Source organism: Pogona vitticeps, chromosome 15, assembly GCF_051106095.1.
Source record: "Pogona vitticeps strain Pit_001003342236 chromosome 15, PviZW2.1, whole genome shotgun sequence".
Classification (NCBI taxonomy): domain Eukaryota; kingdom Metazoa; phylum Chordata; class Lepidosauria; order Squamata; family Agamidae; genus Pogona; species Pogona vitticeps.
The window spans coordinates 5,038,711-5,065,954 of NC_135797.1; the positions used below are offsets into that span (position 1 = coordinate 5,038,711).

General features: G+C 47.5%; 2 protein-coding genes across 2 annotated transcripts in view; one reads left to right on the forward strand and one right to left on the reverse strand.

Annotated features, from left to right (window-relative positions):
- LOC110080958 (uncharacterized) overlaps positions 1-9,518 on the reverse strand; it is a 29,150-nt gene extending 19,632 nt beyond the window's left edge. The window contains exons 1-9 of the mRNA XM_078381935.1: positions 9,168-9,518; positions 8,680-8,738; positions 7,469-7,677; positions 7,174-7,304; positions 5,481-5,674; positions 3,476-3,669; positions 2,995-3,140; positions 2,400-2,516; positions 1,300-1,405 (exon numbers count right to left, since the gene is read on the reverse strand). Of these exons, the coding sequence (XP_078238061.1) occupies positions 1,300-1,405; positions 2,400-2,516; positions 2,995-3,140; positions 3,476-3,669; positions 5,481-5,674; positions 7,174-7,304; positions 7,469-7,677; positions 8,680-8,738; positions 9,168-9,378 (1,367 nt within the window). The 5' untranslated portion in view covers positions 9,379-9,518. The remainder of the gene's footprint in view (positions 1-1,299; positions 1,406-2,399; positions 2,517-2,994; positions 3,141-3,475; positions 3,670-5,480; positions 5,675-7,173; positions 7,305-7,468; positions 7,678-8,679; positions 8,739-9,167) is intronic.
- A 14,765-nt stretch (positions 9,519-24,283) lies between these two features.
- The window catches only part of PCP4L1 (Purkinje cell protein 4 like 1), a 39,022-nt gene continuing 36,061 nt past the window's right edge, over positions 24,284-27,244 (forward strand). The window contains exon 1 of the mRNA XM_072983940.2: positions 24,284-24,509. Within this exon, the coding sequence (XP_072840041.1) occupies positions 24,501-24,509 (9 nt within the window). The 5' untranslated portion in view covers positions 24,284-24,500. The remainder of the gene's footprint in view (positions 24,510-27,244) is intronic.

Below are 27,244 nucleotides of genomic sequence, written 5' to 3' on the forward strand. Positions count from 1 at the left end.
GGGAATAATTATATGGATTATAGGTTGTCCTGATTTAAGAAAATCTTGGCCAGGCAATCCCCAGTTCCATATATCCTACATCAGTGGATAGCAATCACAGCAATAATAGAATGTGGTGCTCGGTGACTTCTGTTTGACACCGTGCTCGCTGACCTGTGGGGTTCTGTTTTGTCTCCCACCTTATTCAATATCTACATGAAACCCGTGTGAGATGCTGTCTGGAGTTTTGGGGTTCGGTGTCACCCGTCTGCGGATGACGTCCAACTCTGCCTCTCCTTGCCACCTAAATCAGAGGAAGCTACTTCAGTTCTAGACCAGTTTCTGGGGGTCAATAATGAACCAGATGAGGGTAAATAAACAGAAACTTACGGTATTTTTCCGTGTATAAGACTATACTTTTGTCTAAAATCTTTAGACTAAAAAATGAGGGTCGTCTTATACACGGAAGTAAGCTAAGAAGAGAGAAAAAACAAGTGGAGGGGAAAGCAGGGATCAAAGCGATCCTGCAGCACTTTGATCCCTTTCCCCCTACACTTGCTAAGCCCCACTTAGATTTCTTAATTTTGGGTTAGAAAAGTGTGGGGGAGGTCTTATATCTATAATAATAATAATATAATTTATTGTCATTGTAAGTATATACACAGTATATCATACAACGAAATTCACAATACTATAGATTTTTAATTTTAACCATTTTACTACCTGGAGATGCATTATCTGCCTTTTGCTTTTATGTCTCCCTCTTCTAGGCTATGATAATGAATCATCCTATGCCGTCAAGTCCATTCTGAGTTATGGCCAGCCTTTCTGGTTAAAGAGCCCTTAGAGGTCCAGAATGCATGGGGCGATTTTCCCACGCAGCATGGATTTCCCACGCTCTATCGATGCAGGTAGTATTAAATTGTTCCCAACTTAAAAAGAGGACTCCCCATAAATTGTAAGAATAAAACAATGAGTTGGCAACCTGTGGACTACCAGGAACTGGATTACAACGCCCATCATCCCCTGGCCCGGGATGCTCCCCATAGAAATCCAACATAAGAAGGGCCACAACTGGCCCACCCCAGGACTAGCAAATAAAATCGACTCACCACCATACTCTGTGGAAGCCCATTTTCTAAACCTTGATGTCTGCTTTGAACCATAACGCCGATGATCCCATATCCCCAGCCATGCTGGCTCATGGGAATTGTAGCCCAGTTGTAGACACACCGTTTCTCTCTTTATTTGGACTGTAACATTGCCACTGCTTCATACAGCATCTCTCAAAGCACACACACACACACACAACTCACTCACCTGCCTTCGGGCAGAGGGTGGCAGTGGTCGATGTAGCTTTTGAGGGTCAGTGCAATTCTCTCCTGGATCTGGTCCACGGCCTCTCGCTGCGTGACCGTCACGTCGTCTGCAAAGGGGCAGGTTTGGCCGGTGAGAGGCAAAGCAGACGAGACACGGAAGCAGAGAGGCAAGCCTTTTCCCCCCTGGCCCAAGGAAGCCTGGCAGTTCCTCCCAAGCATGTCCTAAAAGAAGACCTACATCTGGGGATGGGATGATAGAAGCCTCCTTTACCTATAAAACAGGGAAGGAGGTGCCACTTCAGAAACTCTGGGCTGTACCCTGAAGATTTATTATGATGCCGTGCTTTCGTGGAGTGCTGTCCACTTCAACCAAAAAACCAACATCCTAGTTAGCCCGTGATTAGAATGCTTAGGTCAGGTGAGCATCAGAGTGTCACACCCCAAACCTCTTTCACCATAAGGGTTAAATACCATATTTTTCCTTGTATAAGACGCCCCTATGTATAAGATGCCCCCCACTTTTCTAACCCAAAATTAAGAAATCTAAGTGGGACTTAGCAAGTGTAGGGGGAAAGGGATCAAAGCGCTGCAGGATCGCTTTGATCCCTGCTTTCCCCTCCACTTGTTTTTGTTCCCTCCTCAGCTTATGCCCGTGTCTAAGACGACCCTCAATTTTTAGTCTAAAGATTTTAGACAATAGTATAGTTTTATACACAGAAAAATACAGTAAATTCTCTTGCTCCATTTGATGACTGATTTTCAGGAGCATGGGTGGGGGAAAGCTACCTTTGCCGAACCGGTGGCCTCGTACTGCCTAATAACTAATAGTCAACATATGTTGAGAAAAACATAGAATTTTTAAAAAGTTTCCCTTTTGGGTAGCCCATGCTTTGCATATTCTTTGTGAGATGCCAGACCTTAAATTAAAAAGCAAGGTTGGGTTTTCCTATTATTTTGGCTCATGGAACCAGCAGCTGTAGGTGGATATAGAAGAAGGTCTTCACCCCTACATTCTGGTGTCACCGTAGTCAGGCAGGGTTTTGAGATCCCCTTGATTTAAGGAAGGAAGGTGGCCTCGGAGGCTCCCAAGTATTTACTTACCGGGAGAGAACAGCAGCAAAGCCTGCAAAAGAATATATTCGGTGTCATGTAAATTCAGCTTCCGTAAGCGGACATGAAACTTCTGCACCAGCTCCAGGTGGGTTCGCTGAAAACCGGCTGGAAGAGAAAAGGGTCGGGGGACAAGGTTTGCCCGTAAATTGAAATGTGTTGCATTAGGAACCTCAGAGTCAAAGCATGGGGAGTTTTGGACGAGCAGAAAGGCTTATGTTAGAAGAAGAAAGCAATGCCAGAAAGACCAACCGTCTCCAAGGTCCCTCTGGATCCACTTGAGTCAACGCTCACTTTTGACCATGCGAGGGCTCAACAACGCAATCCACCCACCGGTTACCGCTTTTGAGACCCCTGGATTGGGCTAATCCTTCGAACCCTGGCCTTTTGTGACCCCCCCAGACCAGATTTGTGCGTTTGTGGATTTCCCCTGACAAAGTGAACCAAAACCCACCCAAGCTTGTGCCAGATAAAACTCTTCCATCTACGAGGAGCCAGAAATTTTTTACGTGTTGCTTCCCCCCCCCTCCAATATACAGCTCCCAGAATCCATGCTAGCTGGGGTTTTCTGCTTCCCGTCACTTACCCCGGGTGCCCTGTTTGACCGAATAGCAGTGGGGGCCACACACCCAAACATTGTTTTCCAGATCAAAGGTCATGTTGAACTGGATCGCGCAGATCTGTAGGGTGGATCCTTTCAAGAGAGAAATCTGATCTTCCACTGGTAAGGCTCTGGTGAGTAGGTGGGGAGACAAGAAAAGGCGGATCAGGGTTCTCAACCAGCTCAAAATAATGCAACCTGTCTTTTGTGTAAGCTTGTCTTTTGGTGAGGTCTCCCCAACTTATTTATCCTCTATTTATTTTTATTTATTTGGCATCTTTCTGTCCAAAGACATCCCAAATGGTGCACACCGCAGGATGAACTATTACACGTATATCCCAAACCCAGCCATTAAACAATTAAACATTTTACAGTGGTGCCTTGCTTGACGTTAATCCGTTCCAGCGAAATCACGCCGTCCCGAAGGAGTTGCCCGAGCGAGCGTCGCCCTGCACCCCGGACCCACCTAAAAAACGGGATGCCTTTAGCAAACTGGATCACTTGCTGGATCATGAAGGTGCTGAGATCGGCAAGCCACGGCAAGACGGAGAAGACGTCCGGCAGGACTTCCTCTAGACCGCTCTCCGTCGGCTCTTGAGAAGGAGGGGAAGAGGCGACACCCTGAGATTTTGGACTTTGGATGTGCAGGCGCACAGAAGGCTGGAGCAAGGGGGAAAAAGCCAAAGGCAGATCACAGGTTTCTATTTCTTTGGGCCAATAATACAAATTTCTCAGTCTTCCTACCGTCATTCGTGTACGTATATATGTATAAATACTGTATATATATTAACCCACATTTCTCCTTAAAGGACCTAAGGTGGCTTACATCATTAAAAAGGAATAGTTAAAGCTGAAAACGGTTAAGTATACAGATATTTTAAAAGACCAGACACATACCCCCATGAAAAAACCAGTAAGCAAAAGCAATACCAACAACGCATTCAGAGCAGGAAAGTACAAAACCATCCATTTAAAAGCCCCGCTCAGGGAACCAGTTGGTCGGGGAAAGCCTGCCTGAAGAGAAAGGTCTTTGGCTGCATGCGGAAGGAGAACCAAGATGGGGCCAGGCTGGTTTCCAGTGGGAGTGAGTTCCAAAGTCTGGGAGCAGCCACCGAGAAGGCCCTTTCCTGTGTCCCCACCATATGATGGACTAAGGGCCTAATCACAGTGGCCATTTGAATCATTTCAATTTCTTTCTTCATTTCTACCTATATTATAATCACACGCTATGCAACTCACTGGGTACATTCACTTGTTTTTTTTTCTTTCTCTTGAACTTTGAACACGTTTTGTTGGCTATACACGCCTACCCAACCTGACTCATTTTCCATTCTGTTTCAGGAGCGCACTGCGCTAAAACAGCTTAAAACAGCATGTACAGGTCGTTAAAGCAGCATCTAAATTTGTGTGAAAAACTTTAGAAGGCGGTATTTCATAATGCAAGCTTTCCCTTGGCAGTTCTTTGGTTTTAGGGTGCTTCGTTGCTCACAGGACACTAGGTGGCGCGTTTCTCCATGTTGACAATAAGGAAGTAATGCAGCGGCAAACTCTTGGGGGAGAGAATACTGATACATCGCTTAGCATTTGGGGAGGGAACAAGAGCAATGGTCATGCAGTGGCCACGGTGCAAAAAACATATCTGGGTACAAAGTAAATTGATATTCACACATGCCATGCTGATGAGGATAGAATCCATTCATGGATCAGATCATTTTAAAAAGCCCATGCCAGCAAGGTTGAAAAAAAACACCTTAGCCAAGTGAATGAACTTTACCCAAAGGTCATGAGAATGGAAAATTATAAAGTTATTTAAATAACAGCATGAACCAATATAACTGCAGTTCTTATGGTCCATTTGGTGACAACCTAGATTCAGGAGAACGGGGTTCAAATCCCCAGTCTGCCGTCGAAACCCATTAGGGAGTGAGACTAGTTTTAAAAAAAAAACTCTTTAAATATCTGACGTAATTTGGTAACCCTGTTAAAGAGTTAAAACTCAGATGCAGCTTGAAGGGACATAACACACGCTTACTAAGTAATTCTTTGAGTTGTGGTCTTTCTGGGATCTCTGGAGAAGGGGAGGGTGAGATTTGCAAATGATGGCTCTTCCATGGGCCAATCAGAAATGGAAGCAGGCTGATTTGGAAAGGACAGTATGAAAAACACCGGCAGAACCAATCACACACAATCGTCCCTTGGGGAGTTCCCCCTCCCAACAATGGGTTATATCTGTAATCTATAATTGGTCTTGATGGATGGGGTGGTGACGCTGTCCAGGGTGGGGACTTTAGTCAGAACGTTAAGGGAGCTTTCCAAGGAGCCGGATCCTCTTGCCAAGGGAGCTTCAGCACCAGTAATCGCTTCTTTAAAGTTCGGACCAAAAGGTGGAACGGATTCACTCTCTCTTCCTAGTGACGTGGGAGTCACCAGCCTGTACTGGGAGTTAGGATAAAAAGTTGGTAGTAGCTCACTTGATAGTACGTGAACTGGGAAAAGCTGGAGTCCACGTTTTTCTTGTAGGCTTCGGAGAGGATCTCGATCAACTCTTGTTGATCCGCCGTGAGGCTGCCCTTTTCGGTCTGCTGTGCCGGAGGATTCGGCTCGCCGTGCTGCTTTTGACGCCGCAGCTCCCGGCGCGCGCACAGCGCCTCCTCGGACATGATCACTGGAAATGGAAAACAGGGTTTATGGAGAAGAGACCTGCGTCCCAGGTGGTCCACTCTGAAGGCAGACCAAGACATTTTGACGCCTGAGGCAAACAACACAATAGCGTTGTCCACTCCTTTTCTACATAGCAAAGCCCCCCTCTCATCCTTCCTAATTGTTGCCCTAGGGTGCACTACAAATCTCAGTTCCAACCCTGACCTCTGTTTTCACCCAGATGGAATTACTCCATGTAGCTTTTTGAAGGGAATTGTGTTGCTGACCTCCATCCACCCACCCCCCATCCATCCATCCATCCATCCATCCATCCATCCATCCATCCATCCATCCATCCATCCATCCATCCATCCATCCATCCATCCATCCATCCATCCATCCATCCAGGGTCCTGCATCCAGCTTTCTTTCCAGTGCCATGGAGGGGACCTCTGGGGAGTGGATACAATTCAGATGGCATGTGGTCCATGTTCTAGAGACAGGGTAAGCTTGATGGATGGGAAGAAAGAGCAGGTCAATATCCTGGTTTCCTAGTAATGGTGATGGTGCTCTAAATCAGACTTGTCCAACCTGCGGCCCGAGGGCCGCATGCGGCCCAGGTCAGCTCCTAATGCGGCCCAGTGCAATTTTTTATTTTTAAAGAAATTCCAAAGTTTCAAGTTACACTTCCGGCGCTTGTGGCCAGAATGTGGCCGGGGCATGTCACAACAATAGAGGGGGAGAGAGGGAAGGAAGGAAGGAGTAGGACGGGAGGGGACAGGGGGGCTGCATAACTGCATTGCGCCATCCCCGTCAATAGGTGGACCCCCTCCTGGCCCCATAAAGCCGCCGGAGTTGAAGCTGGCAGCCTCTGCTGTCTGAGATCGCAGCTGCCAGTAAGGGTGCTTGGAGGGGGGCTGCAGAGGACGGCTAGGGCTGCCCCCCCATGCGACCCAAACCAAATGTATGTGTGGCCCAAACCAAATTTTCATCTTCTAATGTGGCCCAGGGAAGGTGAAAGGTTGGACACCCCTGCTCTAAATCTCATTGCTAGAGTAGACCCAACTAGAGTAGAACCATTGAAGTGTTGGGATTTATCTAATTGTTGACATGTTATTTCCTCATTTAGTCAAGGTCATCTACTCCAGCCAGGCTTAGCCATCAGATGGAGGCATGAGAGTTTTCAGGAAGCAAGTAAAGCACAGCAGACAGAGCCGCAAACCTAACCTCTTGATTAACCCCTCTCCTCCCATAATGGACATCCAGAGATCCCTGGAGGTTATCTAGACCAACCCCTGCTCAGCGCAGGGTCTAGAAGGCCCAGAGCAAGCGCAGCACCTCGGACACAGCTGCCTCCCGCCTCTCCTTCTAGGGTCAAAGGAATTTCGGACAGAGAGAAATTCCCAGGCCGTCATGAATCCAGGTATCCCCCTGGTGCAGGCCTCCTATGCTTCCACAAGGCCGTTGTGTCTTGCGTTCTCAAGAAAAAAACCAAGCAAGACAGGATGAACCTGAGTCTACTCACTGTCTTTCTTCATGCCCACGACCAGGCATTTTTGGTACCGACAGGCCTGGCACTGCCGGCGTTTGGCTTTGGTGATGGTGCAGCTGCGGGCGAAAGGGCAGGTGAACTGGGTGCCCTTCAGGACGGTCCGCCTGGGAGAGACAGAGAGACAAAACGTGAGAGATCATCGCCTAGGTGTCCAGATGTGGCCCTGCGACGGAAAATCATTCAGGGATCTCCAATCCGATCCCACCCCACCAAACCCCAACATGAAGCCCGTAGAGGACGTTCAGCGAGGGAAGTGTTCAAGGGCTACCGGAAGAAGCCCTTGCAGCCTTCACAGGTCATGGCATGGAAGTGGTAGCCGGTGGCCCGGTCTCCGCACACGGCACAGATCTTCTCTTCATCCTCCGCTCCGAGGTCGGTGTCGCTGAGATTCAAAACCGTAGAACTCGGGCTGATGTTTCGGCTGTCGGGGGAGCATGGCATGTCCGGCCCAGCCATCATCCCTTGCGGATTCCTGTCCTGGGGAGGAGAGGGAAGAAATAATAAGGTCTAAAAGCCAAGTGGGGATGTTCTGTGTTTGTCAGCATCAAGAGAAAAGTCCTTAGACCAGCCTCAGAGGCTGTTCTCCCTGGGGAGTGACATTTAAGTGTTATGTCAGTTGGGTAAAACTCCAAGAATGGAGAATTATGGGCAGCATAGTCCAAGGATTCTGAAAATCCCATCCCTATTGAGAAGCAGAACATTAGCAGGCTCCAAAAGGATGATGGCTGTCTGGGCAACCTTTAGATTTCCTTCCCCTCTTTCTCAAGCTCAGTGGCTCTCAAACTGGGGAACCCAGATGTTCTTGGACTACAATTCCCAGGAGCCTTTTCACCACTAGCGGTGCTGGCCAGGATCTCTGGGAGCTGCAGTCCAAGAGCATCTGGGGAGCCCCTGCTCTTCCTCTGTTGGATTCCCAGCCCCCATCGCCCTTCGCCAGCAGGACTGATAGCAGCTGTAGCCCAAAGAAATCTAGAGGATGGCAAGTTGGGCAAGCCCTGGGTGCCCATAGCAAACGCTTGAGCTGTTCCTTGTAGGTTGGACCACAGAAGCAGGGTCAGAACAGAGAGACCAACGTTTGCACAGCTTTGGAATTGTGTCCAACTCTATTGGGGTTGGAATCTGGTGAGACATCAAGGCAGAAACCCCACTGAATTTTGCAAGACAAGCAAAATCAAGCTTGGATGAGAGAATATATGGGTCCAGACCAGCTTGGAGAGGATCCTGCCGGAAGCCCTCGACACTTGCTTCTCCTGGTCACAGCTGACAATAGAGGAGTATAGACCCAGAGTCTGGTGCAGGATAAGGAAGCTCCCGGCCCTTCCTTAAAGGTGCTCCCGGGGCTCGGAACTGGGCCCTACTGGGACACCAGGATCTACCTGTCCGGGGCTGTGGTCTCTACCTCCATGAAACAGGAAAGGAAGGGGCTGCTGACGCTGCGGGACTCGCCCGTCTCAGAGGCAGGTGGAACTTGCCACTTACCTGTGCAAATATTACATTCCAGGGTGGTGTGCCTGCGGGCAGTGGCCCGGTTATGTAACCTATGAAGGGAAAGGGAAGAAAAAAAAGAGAAGAAGGCAAAGGTTAGAAGGAGAAAGTGGCGCCTCTCTCTTCCGCCTTTCGGCTTCGTAAAATCTGGAGGGCAGCTCCGAAAGAGGGTGGTCCAGCCGGATGGAGGGAGAGGGGGCCTCTTTCTCTGGCCCATCCTTTTTGGGGAGGGGGTCCTCCTGTCGCTGCTCTTAAAACCCCTTCCCTCCACTTAACGGCTGAAGGAGAGGCAGAGGACGGGCGTCTACCCATTTCTGTTCGTCTTCCGGACCTTCTCCAACTATTCCCAAGTTTTTTACCCTCTCTTCTCCTGCATCCTGGATTTTCCTCCTTCATCTTATCTTTAGGGCCAGAGAGAGAGAGAGAGAGAGCCCCTTCCTTCCCTTTGCCCCTCTCTGGGTACGACCGCTAGGCCTGCTTACCCGTCCGGAGGGCTGCGCTCTTGGAGGCGAGCGGGCAAGAATGTGGACAAACCGGAAGGAGGATGACCCGCCAAGGAGGCGCACGAGATGGTCTCCCCTGGACACCTCTCGCAGGTGTATTTTTTTTTCTCCAGCGGAGTGTCTCTGGGGAGAAAAGGAATGCAGACTGATTGCGCTTGATAAGGAGACGTGAAATTTGTACTTTGTCCATCAGAAGAAGGAGGGGAGAGATGCCGCTGGCCTGCCTCCTGGAAGCTGACAGCGAGGCCAAAAGTGGAGGTCTGGAAATATGTCCCTAAGGAAGGAAGAAGAGGGCATGGAGGGCACATCTGATGGGGAGGAAAGTGGATTCCCGTTGGGGTAGAATTTATTTTTATTTATTTATTTATTCAGATTACCACCGCCACTGACATGGTCTGCATCTCTAATTAATTCTAATTAATTTTTTTAAACTTATGGCTTCTTCCTTGCTGCTAAACATGGGGGAACACTGTCTAATATGGGATGGAGGGACCTCCCCCGGGAATCCTTTAGAGCACACGTCCCCAACCTTGGGCCTCCAGATGTTCTTGGACTACAATTCCCAGAAGCCTTCGCCACCACCTCTGCTGGTCAGGATTTCTGGGAGTTGAAGTCCAAGAACATCTGGAGGCCCAAGGTTGGAGACCACTGCTTTAGAGCAAAGTCTGGGCAGGCTTCAGAAGTGTCCAACCCGCTTTGTATGTTTACCTCCACACCCACTCTAGAAAGCAGCAGGAAAAGAGGAAGACTAAATACGAGATGGAACGGTTCCCTAACGGAAGCCCCGGGCTTGTATTTACAAGAGCCAAGGCCTGTTAAGGACAGGATATTTGGGAGAGCACTGATACATAGGGTTGCCATAAGTTGGGGGGTGACTTGACTGCACACGACAACAGCAACAAGCAGCTACAACCACACACCCCACTCTTTTTGGTGGGTCTTCGGGGTAGTTCAGTGGTTGTTGATTCACCCAGAGAAGTTGTCTTTCTGGAGGGAAACATTGCAATATATGAGCCGCTTCAACCCTATGGAGTAATATGCCCCTTCAGCCACACGAGGGCCTACGAATACCACCGGATCCGTCCACGTGTGTCGCTTTTCTGAATCCTTCGGGTACAAATTTCCAGAAAGGTTGCCCTGTTAGCGTCCCCAGTACGGTGTAGTTAGTTAATCGAGGGACAGGCTCAGGGGACCTGGGTTCGAATTCTCACTTGGACATGGAAATTCACAGTCGGGGAGCGGAGGTGCGAAAACCACTCCTTAAATAGCTACGAGGGTCTCCATATAAGGCCGTTTCTGCTTGAGGCCACACGAGAGCCCTGTTAAAGTTTTTTTGCAAGGAAAAAAAGAGAGAGAGAAATAAGTATGGCAACCAATAACAACAATGTAAACAGTACCTGATGAAGTGGACTTTTCCATGAAAGCTCACATTAAAATATATATATAAAAGTTAATCTCAATGCGCCCTCGCAAGATGGATGGACAGTGTCATCGAAGCGACTGACATGAATCTGACCCAACTCCGGGAGGCAGTGGAAGACAGGAGGGCCTGGCGTGCTCTTGTCCATGGGGTCACGAAGAGTCGGACACGACTAAACCACAACAAAAATATGCTTGCACAGATGAACGTGGCTACCCTTTCTACAAGTACACCAGTGTAAATGTGCAAACTTTTGCTGCCTTTTCATGATACTCCAAAACCTTGTTATTCAAAGCGACGTCCCCATTCCAACCTTAATGGTAGGGCCGGCCCCTTGTCGCCCATCCAAGGCTTTGTAACACCCGGGAAGCAGAATCCAGGACCCAGGACCCAGGAGGATGTGGGATGCAAACCTGGGCCCACTTCTGGGACAATGCTTTTTATGGTTCTTGTTGGTAACACAGGCGGGTGGGGGTGGGCTGGATCAGGACCCTCAGGAGGGCCAGATGCGGCCAGAGGGACATGAGGCTCGGGTTTACCCTGTGCCTGGCTGATACTGTCTTCAAATACTGCAGAGAAAATCTCCTTAACTGATTTATAACAATATTCCTCTCCTTCTCTCCGTCTGTCTCTGTCTGTCTGTCTGTGCTCTACAGAGGTCGGCAGCAGAAACAAGCTTGTTAATGGGATTCTGTACAGGATTACATGCAACTTGGAGGTTCCTGTGCATGGCATAAATCTGGCCTGCCTGCCTGCCTGCCTTCCTTCCTTCTATCCATCATCAGCTCCTTCCTTCCTTCCTTCTATCCATCATCAGCTCCTTCCTTCCTTCCTTCCTTCTATCCATCATCAGCTCCTTCCTTCCTTCCTTCCTTTTATCCATCATCAGCTCCTTCCTTCCTTCCTTCCTTTTATCCATCATCAGCTCCTTCCTTCCTTCCTTCCTTCAAAAAAACAACAACAAAAACACACACACACAACCCTGCCTGGAGTTAAACAGCAGACTGACTGCAGCACAGCCTTCCTGTATTAAGAGACTGCAATGCATCATCTTCCATCAGTCTCACTGGCGGCAGCTGCTTCCTCCTCCGTCTTCACCCCTGTCTTCTTCTCTAATCGTCGCCCCCCCCCCCAGGGTGCATGGCAAATCTCAAACCAGACCGTGTTCCCCCACATTCACACACACACACACACACACACCCCATCGGATTATTCTGCACATATTGACCCATTTCTTTGGAGAGGGGACCATGCGGCCAACCTGCCCTGCCTACCCCTTCGTTATGGGAAAGAAAATCTGAAGACTTGGGAGAGAAGGGGGAAAAAATATCTATTCTTGTTCTCTCTGGGGGTTTTCCTCCCTCCTTTCCTTTCCTTCTGGTGACGTCAGAGCCTCTCGTGGCTGTCTGATGCAGTAGAAATAATCTGGGCAGCCTCAGACATCTAGCTTTCTCTCCAGTGCCATTGGGGGGGGGGATGTTTCCCTGGGGAGCGAGTGTGATCCTGCTGACAGTCCCCTTGTCTCCTGCTCCTCCTGACAGCCACCTCTGTACACCTGTTTGCAAGGAGAGCTTTTGGGGGAGTTTTTTTTTAAAAAAAACTCCCTCTGAATGCATCCTCTGCATGATTTAGGAGCGTGGGTGAGCTTTGTGAGTAGGACTCCAAACTGAGGGAGGCGAGAAGCACCAAAGAGAGAGAGAAGCCCGTGGCGACTGGGTCCTAAATCTCATCGCTGACCCCCAACCCGATCAGACCCTTTGAATCAAGGGGATTTATTGACTATAGTTTATTCAAGATCTCCTGCTCCCTCTGGGACTGGCCTGTGGTTTTAGGGCCTCTGAGTTTGCAGGAAGCTGGTAAGCATAAGAGAGCCACAGAGATAGGTCTTCGGAATGGTCCCCTGCAGGTGGCATCTAGGGGTCCCTAGAGGTCATCCAGACCAACCCCCTACTCGGTGCAGGATATGCAGGCAAGAAGGGATCACAGTAACTTGAACAGGTTCTGCTTGGAAGCCTCCAAGCAAAGGGGAACCCACCAGATCTTGAGGCTGGGGGTTCCACTGTCAAACACCTTTCCTCATGAAGACATTTCTCTCAATGTTTAGCAAAAAAAAAGTTGCTTTTCTCCTCTTTCCACCCGAGCTGTTAAAAGCCCAGGAGCCCTCTCTAACATGAGTGTGTTTGTGGGACCACCGGGAATAAGAAGCCAGAGAGCTTTAAAATCCATGGCTGGGCAGACTTTAGAAGTATTGAATCAACTTTACTGGTGCTTCTCTCCCCCCCCCCAATTGCCCTTGTGTCCGAAATATTTTTTTGCAGGCACTGGAGCCAGGGCAATGAAATAGATGGCATCCATGGTGGGGGGGGTAGGAAAGCAGAATGAAACCAGACCCCTCCCCCACCCAAAAAGCACATTCCCCCAGAAAGGCTGATTAATACCTCTTTCCTCCTGGCCATGAAGACCAATTTTCTGCTAATGAAACTTTGAAAAGCTTGATTAATCTGCACCAAGCAAAGCCCAGCTGATCCATTTCCCCCTTAGGCTCAGCGTTGTTCCCCCTCCCTTTGATGGTGGTGGTTCAGACGGAGAGGATAATTATGTTTGAACAGGACGTCTTCATTTTTTCCCATGACGGATTTTTCAATGCCGCCTCCGCCTCTCCACCAGACCCCCGAGACTCTGGATGGCACCAAGCGGAGGAAGCTCACACGGCGAGGTCTTCTCCAGGTCGGATGTGAAAGGCAATGATTTAGGGGTATGGCCACAGCTGAGCCCCCCTTTTTTTCTTCCCAAGAAGGCACCCCTTCTTTGTAAGAGGAAGGTTGTCAGCTCAATCCCCATCATCTCAGACAAGGGCTCAAAACCAGCATGGACCACACTCAACTAGAAGGACAGAGAGACTGATTCGGTTTAAGGCATCTTCTGCTCCCCTTTTCAACCAGGCGTCTAACTTCTAACATCTAACTTCTATCTTTTAAGGAAAGAGAGCACGCCTCGCCAATGCTAAGGCAGAGAGTTGCATTGTGAAATAGCTTGTATCATCCAGATGTTCTCCAGATGTTTAATAACAAAAAACCCTCTCTCTTGTAATGTAAACCCATTCACGGACGGGGTCTACATTATGAGAATGAAGCCACAGGTTCATGTCACAAGAAAGCTCTGAATCCTAACATGTGGGGAATGTTTTCCTAATAGAAAGATTTGCTCATTTAGTTAATTAGGCATCCTTCAGTCTCTCGAGAGACTATGGTAACGTGCTCTGTACGGAGGACTTGGAACAGCGTCTAGTGTGGCTGAGGAGGCCAATTCGAGAGTGACCATCCCTTCCACGCTGAAGACAAATCCAATCTGTCCCCTGTTATGTGGCATAATAATAACCATGTGCTATCAATTCTGACTTATGGCAATCCTTTTAGAAAATACCCTGATGTTAGGAAAGTGTGAAGGCAAGAGGAGGAGGGGACGGCAGAGGACGAGATGGTTGGACAGGGTCATTGAAGCGACCAACGTGAATTTGACCCAACTCTGGGAGGCAGTGGAAGATAGGAGGGCCTGGCGTGCTCTGGTCCGTGGGGTCAACGAAGAATTGGACACAACATAAGGACTAGAAGACATCAACAGGTAGAGAATACAAAGAAGTGATTTTCCCTTCCCTTCCTCTAGGGGCGCTCTGGGATTATGCAACTTGCCCAAGGCCACATAGGTTGGCTCTACACACAAAAGGCACAAGGGGGGGGAACCGAATTCCCAACCTCTGGCCCTGCAGCCAGAGACCCAAGCCACAGAGCTACCCAGCCAGCTCTGAGCCTCAGCTTCTGCAGAAGAAGGATAACAACAGCTCTGTCATCAAGGCTCCGCCAGCAGAGAGAAACAAGCTTGATTTAATCCTTGGATCTCTAAACAGAGTTGGGAAAGATGCTGGTATCCTCCCCTGCTGCAGCAGTGGAAGGTGGTAGCAGCAAAATCATGAGGAGCTGCCAGCTGTCTCAAGATCTTATGGTGTTCCAGAGGACCACCCATCAGTTGAAGGGTTCCTCCCTTTGAAGGACAGTTCACTCAAAATCTGCTTTGACAAGGACAAATTGCAGGAAGAGATCACGATTAGGCATATATAGGAAAATCAGGAGGACGGCAGGTCCCCGTGAGTGAGATGCATTCTAATTTTGCCCACGGTACAGAAATTATTTCTCGCTTTGCATCTGTTTGTATAATTTGTAAATCTTCTTCATCATCTGATAACTGCAGAGCCGGAAGGGACCCTATGGGTCATCAAGTCCAGCCCCTGTCAAGGAGGCACAGGGGGGGATTTGAACTCGCAACAGTCATGTGAAAATTGGTGTCCTCTTCTATCCTCACCCACCGGCTCTCTCCTTTGGACGACGGTCAAGTGGCCATCTTCATAGGGACCTATGAGCCAAGGTGGAGATAATCTGTGCAAGGTTTGGGGCTTGATTAGAACAGAAGCCGCCCACTGAAGGTAAGTGACCGAAAGGCAGAGCTGGACCGAGGCATTTTGCTACCTGGGGGTGAAAAGTGAGGTGTCACCTCCTCCTGCTTGCTCTATATGGACTCCAACAGCTAGAGTCCAGGGGAGGCAAGTGTCTTCAGTTTAATGGGGAAGGGGGAGTGGATGCGAATCCGCTCTGAAATTTTGTCCGAACTATACAGAAGCTCTCCGATCTGAATCCTATTGAATCCCAGCCAACAGAGGCTGGGTTGTGCTATTCAGCTTCAGCAAAATATGGTGTGTTGGAATTCCAAGGGTATGACATCACAATGCTCGCCCCCCATGACATCACAATGCGCTCCACATGTCTAAAGCGAAGCTTCTTAGATTTAGTTTAAGGTCCACTTCCAGAACCATGGGCTGGTACTTAGGGCGCTCCTTTTTGTGAAACGGCAGACGCTTGCTCCAGACGCCGATGAGCGGACCGGGAATGAGGATGATGACTAACAATGGAAATGTCAAAAGCAAGCCCAGACCGAGCCGGCCAGCAGGTAAGCTAAAATGAAAGGACAGGCCATGCAGTTTGAAGGCTGAGACCCTAATTAGAGGGGGAAAGTTACATAGGCTTGAACGTTTAGAGAGAGGGGAAAACAAATTAAAGTTCGGCTGCTAATACGGGCAGTTTCTGGATAGGGAATGGAGCTTCACCATCTTGCTCTTTGCCTCAGGCAGCAAATGATCTGGAGACGGCGCCAGCCATTCTGTCCACCAAGCAACACACGGAAGAGATATTATTGATACACCATAATACAACTAGCTTTACCTCCCTTCACTAGCAGAGGGGAAAAAATGAGATGAGAAAATCAGTCTGTAATGGCTTTAGAATCTCCCCCACCCCCGTGTCCCTTTTAGTGGCTGGCAGCTGGGCTGAAATTCAACAGGTGAGCCTTCCTTCCTTTGTTCCACAGGCAATATTTTGCTCAGGTTTGACCGCCTTTGCTCTGCTCTGCTTCTTCTGATGCCCCTGGGAAGGGGAGAGTAGCCTTTCTTCACACTTGAGGGGCAGAGAGGAGAAGCGTGCATTTTCTCCATGTACATTTCTGTCTGTCATAGCACGTCAGCGGCACAGTTATTCCTCCTTGAGCTTCTACACTGTCTGCTAAGCTAGTATGGCTGAGGCGAAAAGAACAAGACAGGAAGGACAGATCTAAGCCTCAGTTTTGTATCTCGAACAGGGAGGAGGAATTTAACTTGCTAATTCTCCCCCCCCCCAACTGCAATGAGGGTGCGGTGAAGTTACTTTGCAGAAGTAATTCAACAAGTCGGACCTACTGCTCTTAACAGGTGTAGAAAGGAACATTTCGTAGCTCATTGAGTAGTTTCTGCGGAAGGATCTCTTGGTCAAATTCTGTGTCCTCATCTTATCAATCGAAAAGTTTGTTCAGAAAATATGATGGAGAGTAATGGGGGTGATTTGAGACAGTTGTGAGTGGAGCATCTATCTATCTATCTATCTATCTATCTATCTATCTATCTATCTATCTATCTATCTATCTATCTATCTATCTATCTATCTATCTATCTATCTATCTATCTATCTATCTATCTATCTATCTATCTATCTATCAGCTAGCTAGCTGCCTGCCTGCCTGCCTGCCTGCCTGCCTACCTACCTACCTACCTACCTACCTACCTACCTACCTACCTACCTACCTACCTACCTGGTACTCTGAAGAGGCCGGCCAGAGAGATTGGCAAAACGTCAGGAAGAACAACCTTCAGAACACGCCCAAAGAGCCCAAAAAATCCAAAACAAACAAACAAACAAACAAACAAACTAACTAACTAACTAACTAACTAACTAACTAACTAACTAACTAACTAACTAACTAACTAACTAACTAACTAACTGTTCTGACAAAGATTGTTACAAAGGTTATTGGAGGGGTTCTATCTATCTATCTATCTGTCTGTCTGTCTGTCTGTCTGTCTGTCTATCTTCCCTCCCTCCCTCCCTCCTTCCTTCCTTCCTTCCTTCCTTCCTTCCTTCCTTCCTTCCTTCCTTCCTTCCTTCCTTCTATCTTTCTATATTTTCCTTCCTTCTTTTGATTTATCAATCGATAAATATACCACCCCACTCGTGCATACACTACTGGCCAGTTTACAAGTTCTGACTTAAATCAGAAGCACCTAACAACAGCAAGAAAATAGCACCAGAAATTATTCTCACCTCATCAGGAAGACAGAAAATGTCCTTTTCTGGAATCAAATCACGGGTCTCTCTCCCTTTTTCCCCAGGGAGAAACTCTGTCTGGTGATCAGAATCCTTTCCTCACCCTCTCTAGAGATCTCTGACACTCTTTCATGGGCACCCCATCTAAATACTGACCATCCCTGACCCTGATTAGCTTCTAAAATCAGAAAAGATCATGAATATTCAGTTCTTGTTGAAATCCGTACCAATGTTTATTTCTCAAATATTAATGTGCAAGAGCAATGAATTCCTTCAACAACAAAACGAAGCTCTCGTCCAACATGAACTGCTAGATAGCTCAGTGGTTTAGGTCTCTGGCGATTATTATAATATATTTATATTCCTCTTATCCCAGTTTCTTGAAATTCAGGGTGAGATGGACAGAAATCACCCACCAAAGCTTTCCAGATCAGCTTCTGGTATTTGGGATTCCTGGATCCTGCTGGGATGTTTGTAAGGAATCTTAAAATCAGACTGATGATTCTTTGGCTCAAGGGGATCAGGATAAATATATCTCTCTTTTCCAAAAAACCATTTCCCCAAATCCCCAAAGTTGGTTGTCTTCAGAATGAAGAGGAGAGTTTAAAAACGTGGTGGAAATTGGGAGTGACGGCTTGAAACGCCTGCCTTTGAATCCTGAGGTATTCCTGTATATTAGTGGCTAAATTAGGGTTGCCAACTTCTTTCTCCCCCGAGGCACTTTTCATCTTTAATACATATAAAGCAGGTAGGCAGAGCATGGTTCAGTTCATTCTGGAAATAGATCTTCCTAGGTGTCAAACCTGGGGCACCGCAGATGTAGAAAAATTTGTGTTCGCTTTGTTTTTGAAGGATTTACCAAAATTCTCAAACCGCAGATTCAGAGCAGAAGGACCTTAAGGTTTCTTTTAAAAAACTGAATGTCACGGAAAAGATCTCCCCCTTTTCACTTGAAAAGACCATTCTAAACCTCGGCCATCAGTGTGGCATGCAGCCTCCCAAATTATTTTTCAATCCCTGGGGAGAAAGGGAAGTGGGGAGATGTTATTTTCTGCTCCTGAAAGCCTCCTGTAGGAGATGTTTTGCAAAAAAAGGGGGACAGCTTCCAAACCCCAAGACCTAAACTGCAAATATTTAGTAATCATCTGCAATCAAGTCAATTTTGACTAATGGTGGCCCCTTTTAAGGGTTTTCCAGATAGAGAATATTCAGAAGTGCTTTACCCTTCCCTTCCACTAGGTGGAGCCCTGGGACTGCACAGCTTCCCCAAGGCCACCCAGGCTGGCTCTTCTCCCCAGAGGCACAGTGCGTGGGATTCGAACTCCCAACCCCGATACCTAAACCTCTGAGCTGTTCAAACAGCTAATAGGAGACTAGAAACTGGGAATATTTATTTCTTTATTTTTGAAATACCAAGCTTGGTGCTGTCCGTCTGTGTTAGGCTAAAAAAGGGGGAGCCAGAATTTCTAAAGATGTTTCCCCCCCCCCTGCTCTTGGTATCCATCTTTGCTAAGACTTTCCAGGATTTCTCTGACTCCCATCGGGCACGGTCAGCAGGGCTAATGGTGAGAGCTCGAGGATCTTGTGGGTCCAACACAGGAATTACTTTGTGAGAAACAATTCTGCGTTGTTTCTCACAAATCAGAAAAGTGGTTTGGGGGGGCGATGTTTTGGTTCCAGAAAAGGGCCTCTAGGGCTTGAGGTTTGGTGCGATGAAGACTTGGAGGGCAGGGAAGAGGGTCCTTTGCCCTTCTGCCCAAATTTGGCCCTGCCGGAGAGGCTCGAAGACATCTCGCTGTGCGTCTCAAATACGATGAAGATTCGGGGAGGAAAGAGACTGTCTCGAAGCCTATGATTTGTATTTTTCTCTCTACACCCGAGCTTCTTTCCCTAAAGCGTACAAACAGGGTCTTGTCTATCTGGGGGTGTGAGTGCACTGCAGCAAAGCACAACAGTGGGTGTTTAATTGAGGCTGCTGATGCACACCAGCGGAGGGGGGGGGGAGAGCAATTGACGAAATCCATGAAGGACGGTGAAATCAGCACCACCTTTTATTCTCTCCCCCCCCCCCATCTGTCTGTCCTTGCCGGATCTGAAGGGTTGAATTGCTCGGCTTCTCTAGTGAAACAGGAGAGAAAGGCCCAAGAAAGAGCTTTGCTTACTGGAGGAGAGCGAATCCCAAGATTTGGGGTCACGGGGGACAGATTTGGGGTGGTTCGGAGAACTCTAGTCAATCTCTAGCCCCATCTTGTCATCGGGGTATCTGCTCTCCCCAATCTCTTTCCTAGCCCAGCCGTAGCTGGTACGGCTAGGGGTTGAGCCAGAGAGCTGTAGGCAAAGCATAGGCTGCGCTCCTGAACGACATTCGTCAAACAAAACACTAGTCCTCATCGTTTGAGGCTGCCGATGCTCACCAGCATCCGGGGAGATGTAATATGTGATTAATAAAGAGTTCCTGGGAATTAATTCCTTTGGCGATCACTATTGACATGGATAGTTTACAATTAAGCCTAAGAAGGTGTCACTTCATTCTTTTTTGAAAATCTAACTAACAGCGTTACTGTTAAGTTTTAAGTTACTGTTATAGTTACAGGAGACAAGTTACTTTACAGCGGAGTTGTGGTTTGTTTCACAGGCCACACTGTCTTCTAGCCACACTGTCTTCTAGCCTATGGATATATTTTTTCAATAGTTACTAAAAGTAATTCTATTGGCTTTAAAAATAACTGAAAGTAACTATTTTTAAGGGACGTGGTGGCGCTGTGGGCTAAACCGCAGAAGCCTGTGCTGCAGGGTCAGAAGACAAAGCAGTCGTAAGATCGAATCCACGTGACGGAGTGAGCACCTGTCGCTTGTCCCAGCTCCCGCCAACCTAGCGGTTCGAAAGCGTGCAAATGCAAGTAGATAAATAGGGACCACCTCGGTGGGAAGGTAACAGCGTTCCGTGTCTAAGTCGCACTGGCCATGTGACCACGGAAGATTGTCTTCGGACAAAACGCTGGCTCTATGGCTTGGAAACGGGGATGAGCACCGCCCCCTAGAGTTGAACACGACTGGACAAAAATTGTCAAGGGGAACCTTTACCTTTACCTCTAACTATTTTTGTTACTTTTAAACAATGAGAAAGCAAAGAATTGCCTTCCAGAAGTGGCCATGATAATGGCAAGGAACTGTTTTAACCTCGGAAACTTAAATAAGGTTTCCCCACCCCCTTGCCCCAGTTTTCTTGGGGGGAAGGAACACCCCTGGTAAACAGAGACAGATGGGAATTAGGGAATCAGGGGACAATATTCAAATTGAAATTTTGGATGTATCTTTTTAGTGCTGGCCTAGAATACCACAGGTATCCCGTGCAACTGAGAAGACCCTTTCCGATCTCAAAAAGTAATTAGCAGGAGAAAAGAATTCATATCTGACTTCTTGTTCCATGGGCTAGCTACTTGTAGCATCTTGCTAGTTGTTTACATTACCAAAATATCTATGTTAGTCACATTTGGGGGGAAAAAGAAAAAGGAAAATGTTGCTTTTTAAAACTGTAACTAAAACAGTAACTAGCTACTTCTTGGAGCTTGGAATTATAATGAATTACTTTTTCGAGTTACTTCGCAAGCTCTGCTCTTGCCTACAGTCGGCTGTCATTTTTGGAATTATGCTTGGGTGAGAACAAAGTTTAAAATATCCTATTTTGGGTTGCTCCCTGTCTCTCTCTCCCTCCCTCCCTCCCTCAAAGTCTGACTGTGCCATATAAATTTTTTATCACCTGCTTCTTTGGCTTTAAATTAAAGATGAGGGGAAAACAGAGGTAGAAAAAAAGTAACCGAAAATAAAATAAAAGCCTTCCCATCCGCTCTAAGTGGGCCACCTTGGGTGGCGGGTGCTGACATCGGGGGCCTGTTTTTGACACCCTGACGCACGCAGAGCAGAAGGGGTTATGGGATATAAAGAAACAACCGAAACGCCCAAGAATAGATTTCTGCCTTACTCCATATGCAGACGTGTGTTTCACAATAACTTTCAGCCTTTCTCAATGGATTTTGAAGTAGCCAAATTTTTTTTTAAAAAGTCTGTTAAGTTCTGCATCAAGCAGCAACAACAACCCTGCCAGGTAGACCAGTGGTATTGCTTTCGAAGTGCTGATGGGAATTGCCTGGCTAACAAAATGCTGTAAGTCACCATCCTCATTGCTATGGAAATAGGAAAGGGGTGTGCTTTGTGTTTATTAACATTTGCATGGAATTTCAGGAGACCCAAAGACCTCGGGTGTAAGTTGTGATCAGAATCCAGCAAACCACATCCATGTTGACATCTCCTGATTTGAGAACTACTTTCTCTGTACCCTCCCCATTAAAAAAAAGTTTTGAGAATGATTTTTAAATTTTTCAAATCTAACATAAAATGCTAATTTCGAAGAGAGAGGGGGGGAAAGGATAATACACACCCGTAAAGACCTTTTTTTTAACGTTTACCTTTGTGTCTCTCTATCTGCCTAGAGACAACAGCATGGATCAGAGCTTGAAAAAAAATCAAGAATTTTTTCTTGAACTGCAAATAGTTATACTTTACACCAAATCACCTAAGATTCTTTAGACAATATGACCAAGGAGGTATTTCTTTTGATAAGTGAAATCAGAGAGGGCAAGGTGCTTGTTATTTGACACACATTATTATTATTATTATTATTATTATTATTATTATTATTATTATTATTGTTGTTGTTGTTGTTGTTGTTGTTGTTGTTGTTGTTGTTGTTGTTGTTGTTGTTGTTTTGCTTGCTTGCTTGCTTGCTTGCTTGCTTGCTTGCTTGTTTGTTTGTTTGTTTGTTTGTTTCTGCATGTGTTTGTTTTCATGTTATCGCTTTTCTACCCCACTCTTCTCTAAAGAGTTCAACACTTGGGCTATAATCCTATTACGTAGTTACGCCCGTTGGGGTAACCCAGTTGACATAAATCCCGTTGGCAAACCGCCTCAAATTAAGATTATGTTAATGTCTTAATGTCTTAATTTGTGGCAATTTGCCAAGAAGGTTTACGTCAGGGGTGTTCTGACAGCGTTTCAAACTCAACGGCATTTGGCCTGTGGGTTTTTCTCTCCCCCCACATCCCTTTGCTTTCTTAATTCCTGCAACAAATATCTATGGGGCAGTCTGGGCTCAGAAGGAGTTTTGCTCACTTTTTCTACTGTGGTCGTAAACACTGCGGCTTGGTCACACACGCTTATGTGTGGAAATGAAATCCAGAATGAAAGCATAACAGGATTTATGGCGGAGCGCTCGCATTTGCCAGTAAATCAGGAAGAGTTCCGTATTCCCAGTTGTCTAAGATTTATTGAACACATTGAACCTGCTTCCCTCAAATTATATTGTGGAATGGAAATATTCGGAAGCAAAAAAGCAAGATTTTTGCCTGAAAGGGTCTGTGAACGTCTGGGCGCATGTATCACAATTTCCGGCGTGGGTCCTGTGCTCGGGGACACCTTCGTTTCCTTAATCTGTAGTGCGTGTATTGATTTTTGCATCTGCGTCCGATCAGGAAATCTTGGGGGTTCTAATTTAAAAATAAACGTAGATTCCAGAAAACCTGCCCATCCATTGTTAAAATCCAAGAAACATTTCTCCCTAGCGCACAAAATCTGTAACCCAAGGCAGCCACCTCACTCTGTCGAAGGAGTCTAAGTCCCTCGTTCTTTTAGTCTGTCGAACTATAGAGGGGCCTTATGTACGGCTTGCATCCAGGGGCGTGAATACTCTGGACTGCACAGACCAAGGCCCCATCAGAGGGGTGGGATAACTGGGGAGTTTTTGTTCCCCCCCTCCAAAGAAAAGAAAAGAAAAGTTAGCTGGATAGCTCAATGCTTTTGAATCCAGAGGGTTTAAGTTGGATTCCCCCACTGTGACTTCTGGAAGAAAAGCCAGCCTGGGTGGCCTTGGGCAAGCTGCACCGTCCCAGGGCTCCCCCTAGAGGAAGGGAAGGGCAAAGCGCTTCAGGGTTCTCTGTCTACCTGGAAACTCTTCGAAAGGGTCGCCCATTAGTCAGAATTGACTTGATGGCAAATGATTATGATTTATTAGTTCCAGAAACAGGTGGGGGTTGGGGAATGGGACTTTTCACCAAAGCAGACTTGATATGGGATCTGTATTCTCTCAAGGGCCTAAGGGACTTTGGTGGACTTAGAGGTCAATTTCCGGACACCTCTCAAGAGTTTACAAGAACTTGAGTTAAGGAGAGGATCCGGTGACCTGTCTCAAAGACTACCACAGCTGCAGGCTTCCGAGAGATACAAGTCTCATCTTTTTTTTTTTGGCCCCCAAAAGGAAAAGCTGTGGAGAAAGACTGGGGTCCACCCGAACAGCTTGGCTTGACCCCATCCCTAGCCTAATCATTATCCTCATCATCTTAGAGTTGGAAGGGACCCTATAGATCACGGAGTCCTGCCCCTGTCAGGGAGGCCAGGGTAGGACTCGAACTCCCAACCTCGGGGTCTGAAGCCAGATCCTAAGGTATGATGGGATGTGTGGGAGGCATAGGATACACCACCCTGCACCCAGGTTCTTCCCCCCTTTTTTGGACTACAACTCCCAGACTCCCCCAACAGGGGGATATGGGGGTTGTAGTCCAAAAATTTGGGGGGGGGGGGAGAGAGAATTCCAAAGCTGTGTCCTCACCTCCTGTTCTTCCTGCCCACCCAAAACTGCCCAGCAGTTATTCCAACCTCGAAAGGGGATCTCTCATCTTTGGGTTAATATTGAAAAAATCCATTAAAAATGGGGGGGGGAAAGAAATTTGCATTCAAAGAAATGCAAGCTCAAGTCTGAAACTTCAGCACCTCGGGGGAGGGCAAAGAAGGGGGTCGCCCCGCACAGCATCCTTGCAAAGCCACCCCCTCGGATCTCTAACCCCCCCCCCCGCGTGCCCGATCCTGACACGTCTCTTGCCGAGACCCACCCGCCCCCGCCCCCTTCGCAAATGCAGCAGAAGGCTGGCCGCCTCCTCATTGGCTGCCCGGACCTGCCACTCAAAGTGCCGGGCATCGTTTGAGTCCGGCAATCGGGGTCCCCTTTCTCTCTCTCTCTCCCTCTCGCTCGCTCGCGCTCTACACGCATCTCGGGCTTGCGAGCCGCCGCGTACGTGTGAATGCGAACAGGGCAAGCGGATCCTTCCCCCGTTCCGTCCGCGTGTCTCGCAGGGTCGTTTGGCTGCCAGCCGGGCAGGCGTCATGAGCAAGGTGAGGGGACCCGGGGGTTATTTTGGGTTGAAGGTGTTGGGGGGGAAGAGAGAAAGAAGGATGAATGGGGATCTGGATTTGGGGGGGGGTCAGCTTGGGGTGGAGAGAAGGGGGGTCCCCTCCCTCACCCTCTTTCTGCAGGGGGTGCTCTTCCGAGGTACCCCCCTCCCCAGCCATCCCTGGGGAGCAGTCCTGTGCAGTGGTCATGCCAAGGGATCCGGGATGGTGTGGATTGATTGATTGATTGATTGATTGATTGATTGATTGATTAGGATCGGGGGGGTGGGGAGAGAAGTGCGGGGATCAAAGACAGACAGACAGACAGATGCTGTTTAATTGTGTAATGTATGGGGACGGGGGGGGGGGGGAAAGAGACAGCATTAAGCACTGCTGTCATTGTGGCATCGAAACCCGGAGCATCTTCTTTATGCAAACCAGCAAGCGCCGTGTCTGTGTCTGAATTTCCGAGTGAGATTTCCTGGGTCGGTGTGTGTGTGTGTGTTTGTGTGTAAAAAGCAGAGGGTGAATTAGCTACACAACAGAGATAGGCACATGAACCCAAAGAGAACTTCGGAATTGTGCGCGCTGAGGTGGGGAGAAGCCAGCCTCGGACAAAATAAAGAGAGAGGTGCGTTCATGAGGACTAGAAGCTTGGGTACGGTGCGCCTCTTGTCCTGCCGTTATGGGGGAAATTGCCGCCGATGCCATTGGGCTGTATGCCGTCAATAGTTTCAATTGTCTTCATTGTTAATTGGTTTTCTTTGTCTTTTGGCCTAGGTTACGTTGCACTAATTGGGGGTGGCCGTAGAAATCAAATCAAATCAAATCAATCAATCAATGGAGAATCTGTGCCACTTGGGACAAAAAAAGGATGCAAGAGAGTGGGCGTCTGTTAGCCAGAGTGTGTTCACGCTGATAGGAAGAAAAAAAAAAGGTCCACTTCTAAAGATATGGCTTATGTGGGTGAGGAAGGCTGTTTTGATTTTGGAAACAGTTTGAGGGAAAAGGGAATCCCAAAACGGGTAGTTTCTCCAGACGAAAAACCTGTGCCGGAAAACCAAAACCGGGACTGAGGGGGAAAAGACCTGTTTAGGTCACTGGTTAAAAAGGGGGTTTTCCAGCCCTAGAGAAAATTGTTCCCAGTTTGTGTAGACTGGAGATTTGAATTCGAGTGAATGCAAAACCCAGCTCTCACTGCGGATATTTATTTATTTATTTCTCTGCCTTTTTCTCCTTAAAAATGACCCAAGGCGGTTTACATCACGAAAAGACAATATTTAAAAGCTAAAAAAACCCCACCTACAACTATTTAAAAAGAATTAAACACAGCTTCTATTTAAAATGGTAAATAAAACCAGGACTAAAACACAGTTAAAAGCGACTAGGCACAACACTGCATTAAAAAAACAACAACCCCACTCAAGCAGCAAGTTAGCTCAGGGAAAGCCTGCCAGAAGTGAAAGAGTCTTTTGCCTGTTTGTGGAAGGACAGCAAAAACAGGGCCGGCCTGGTTTCCAGTGGGAGGGAGTTCCAGTGACTCAAGGCAGTGACAGGAAAGGATGTCTCCCATGTTCCCCCCCAAACACATTTGCGAAGGTGGTGGGACTGAAAGAAAGGCCTCCCCTTTCTGTCTGCCCAGTAACTCCAATGTCTGTACTAGAGTTCGATTCCTGGGAGAAGAGCCAGCCTGGGTAGCCTTGGGCAAGCTGCACTGTCCCACAGCGCCCCTAGTGGAAGGGAAGGGTAAGGCACTTCTGAGAATTCTCTACCTTCTGAAGGAAGGGATCTCTTATCTGCAAGGGACAGGAGTGGAACAGGCGGAATGATTAAGGCTTTTAGTGGTAACCCACGTTCACACTGCTGATATCTTCCTTCCTGGATTTACCCAGGCTCCCCGCCCTCACCCCCACTTTGTAGAGCTATGTAAAATGTCCTTAGGAAAGGGCTTAAAGTGACGAATCCTTGATTTTTAACAGTCCACTTTCAACTACTAGTCATACTCCCAATGAAAGCTATGGGAACCTCCATGTTCAGTAGCAGTCTATCTCCAGGTAACTGGTTGCTCCAGGAAAGGTGGAAAAGAAACCAGCTGAGCAAGGCCATTACTTCTGTTTTTATGCCGCTTACCTTTCTCATTCCACCTTACAAGCTGAGCCCAAAGAGGTATTGGCCCGGCCTTCTGCCCCAAGCAGTGGTTATTCCAAGATAGACTTCTCCTGTCTATGGAGGTTCCGTTCAAGCTGTTCTCTACATTCAGTATGCAAGGGAGGGTTTGCTTGAAATAAGTTCCTTTCTGGGAGTGACACCTTCAGAGATGCACCCTCGTCTTATTTATTTATTTAAGATACTTTTTATCTCGCCTTTCTCCTTAAAAAGGACCCGAGGCGGCTCACATCATTAAAAGGCAATACTGTATTTAGAGCTTAAAAAAACCCATACAAAGACGGCTGACGTCATTAAAAGACAGTATTTAAAGCTGAAAAGAGGAAGTATACAAATACTAAAAAGGATCAAGCAAATAATCTAAGAAATGGTAAACAAAACAATACCAACAACACATTCAAAAGCAGGGAGGTATAAGAATCCATTCAAAAACCCCATTCAGGCAGGCAGGAAAAGGAGAGCAAAGACGGGGCCAGCCTAGTTTCCAGTGGGAGAGAGTTCCAAAGTCCAGGAGCAGCCACAGAGAAGGCCCTCTCCTGTGTCCCCCCCAAAAACAAACCACACCTGTGAAG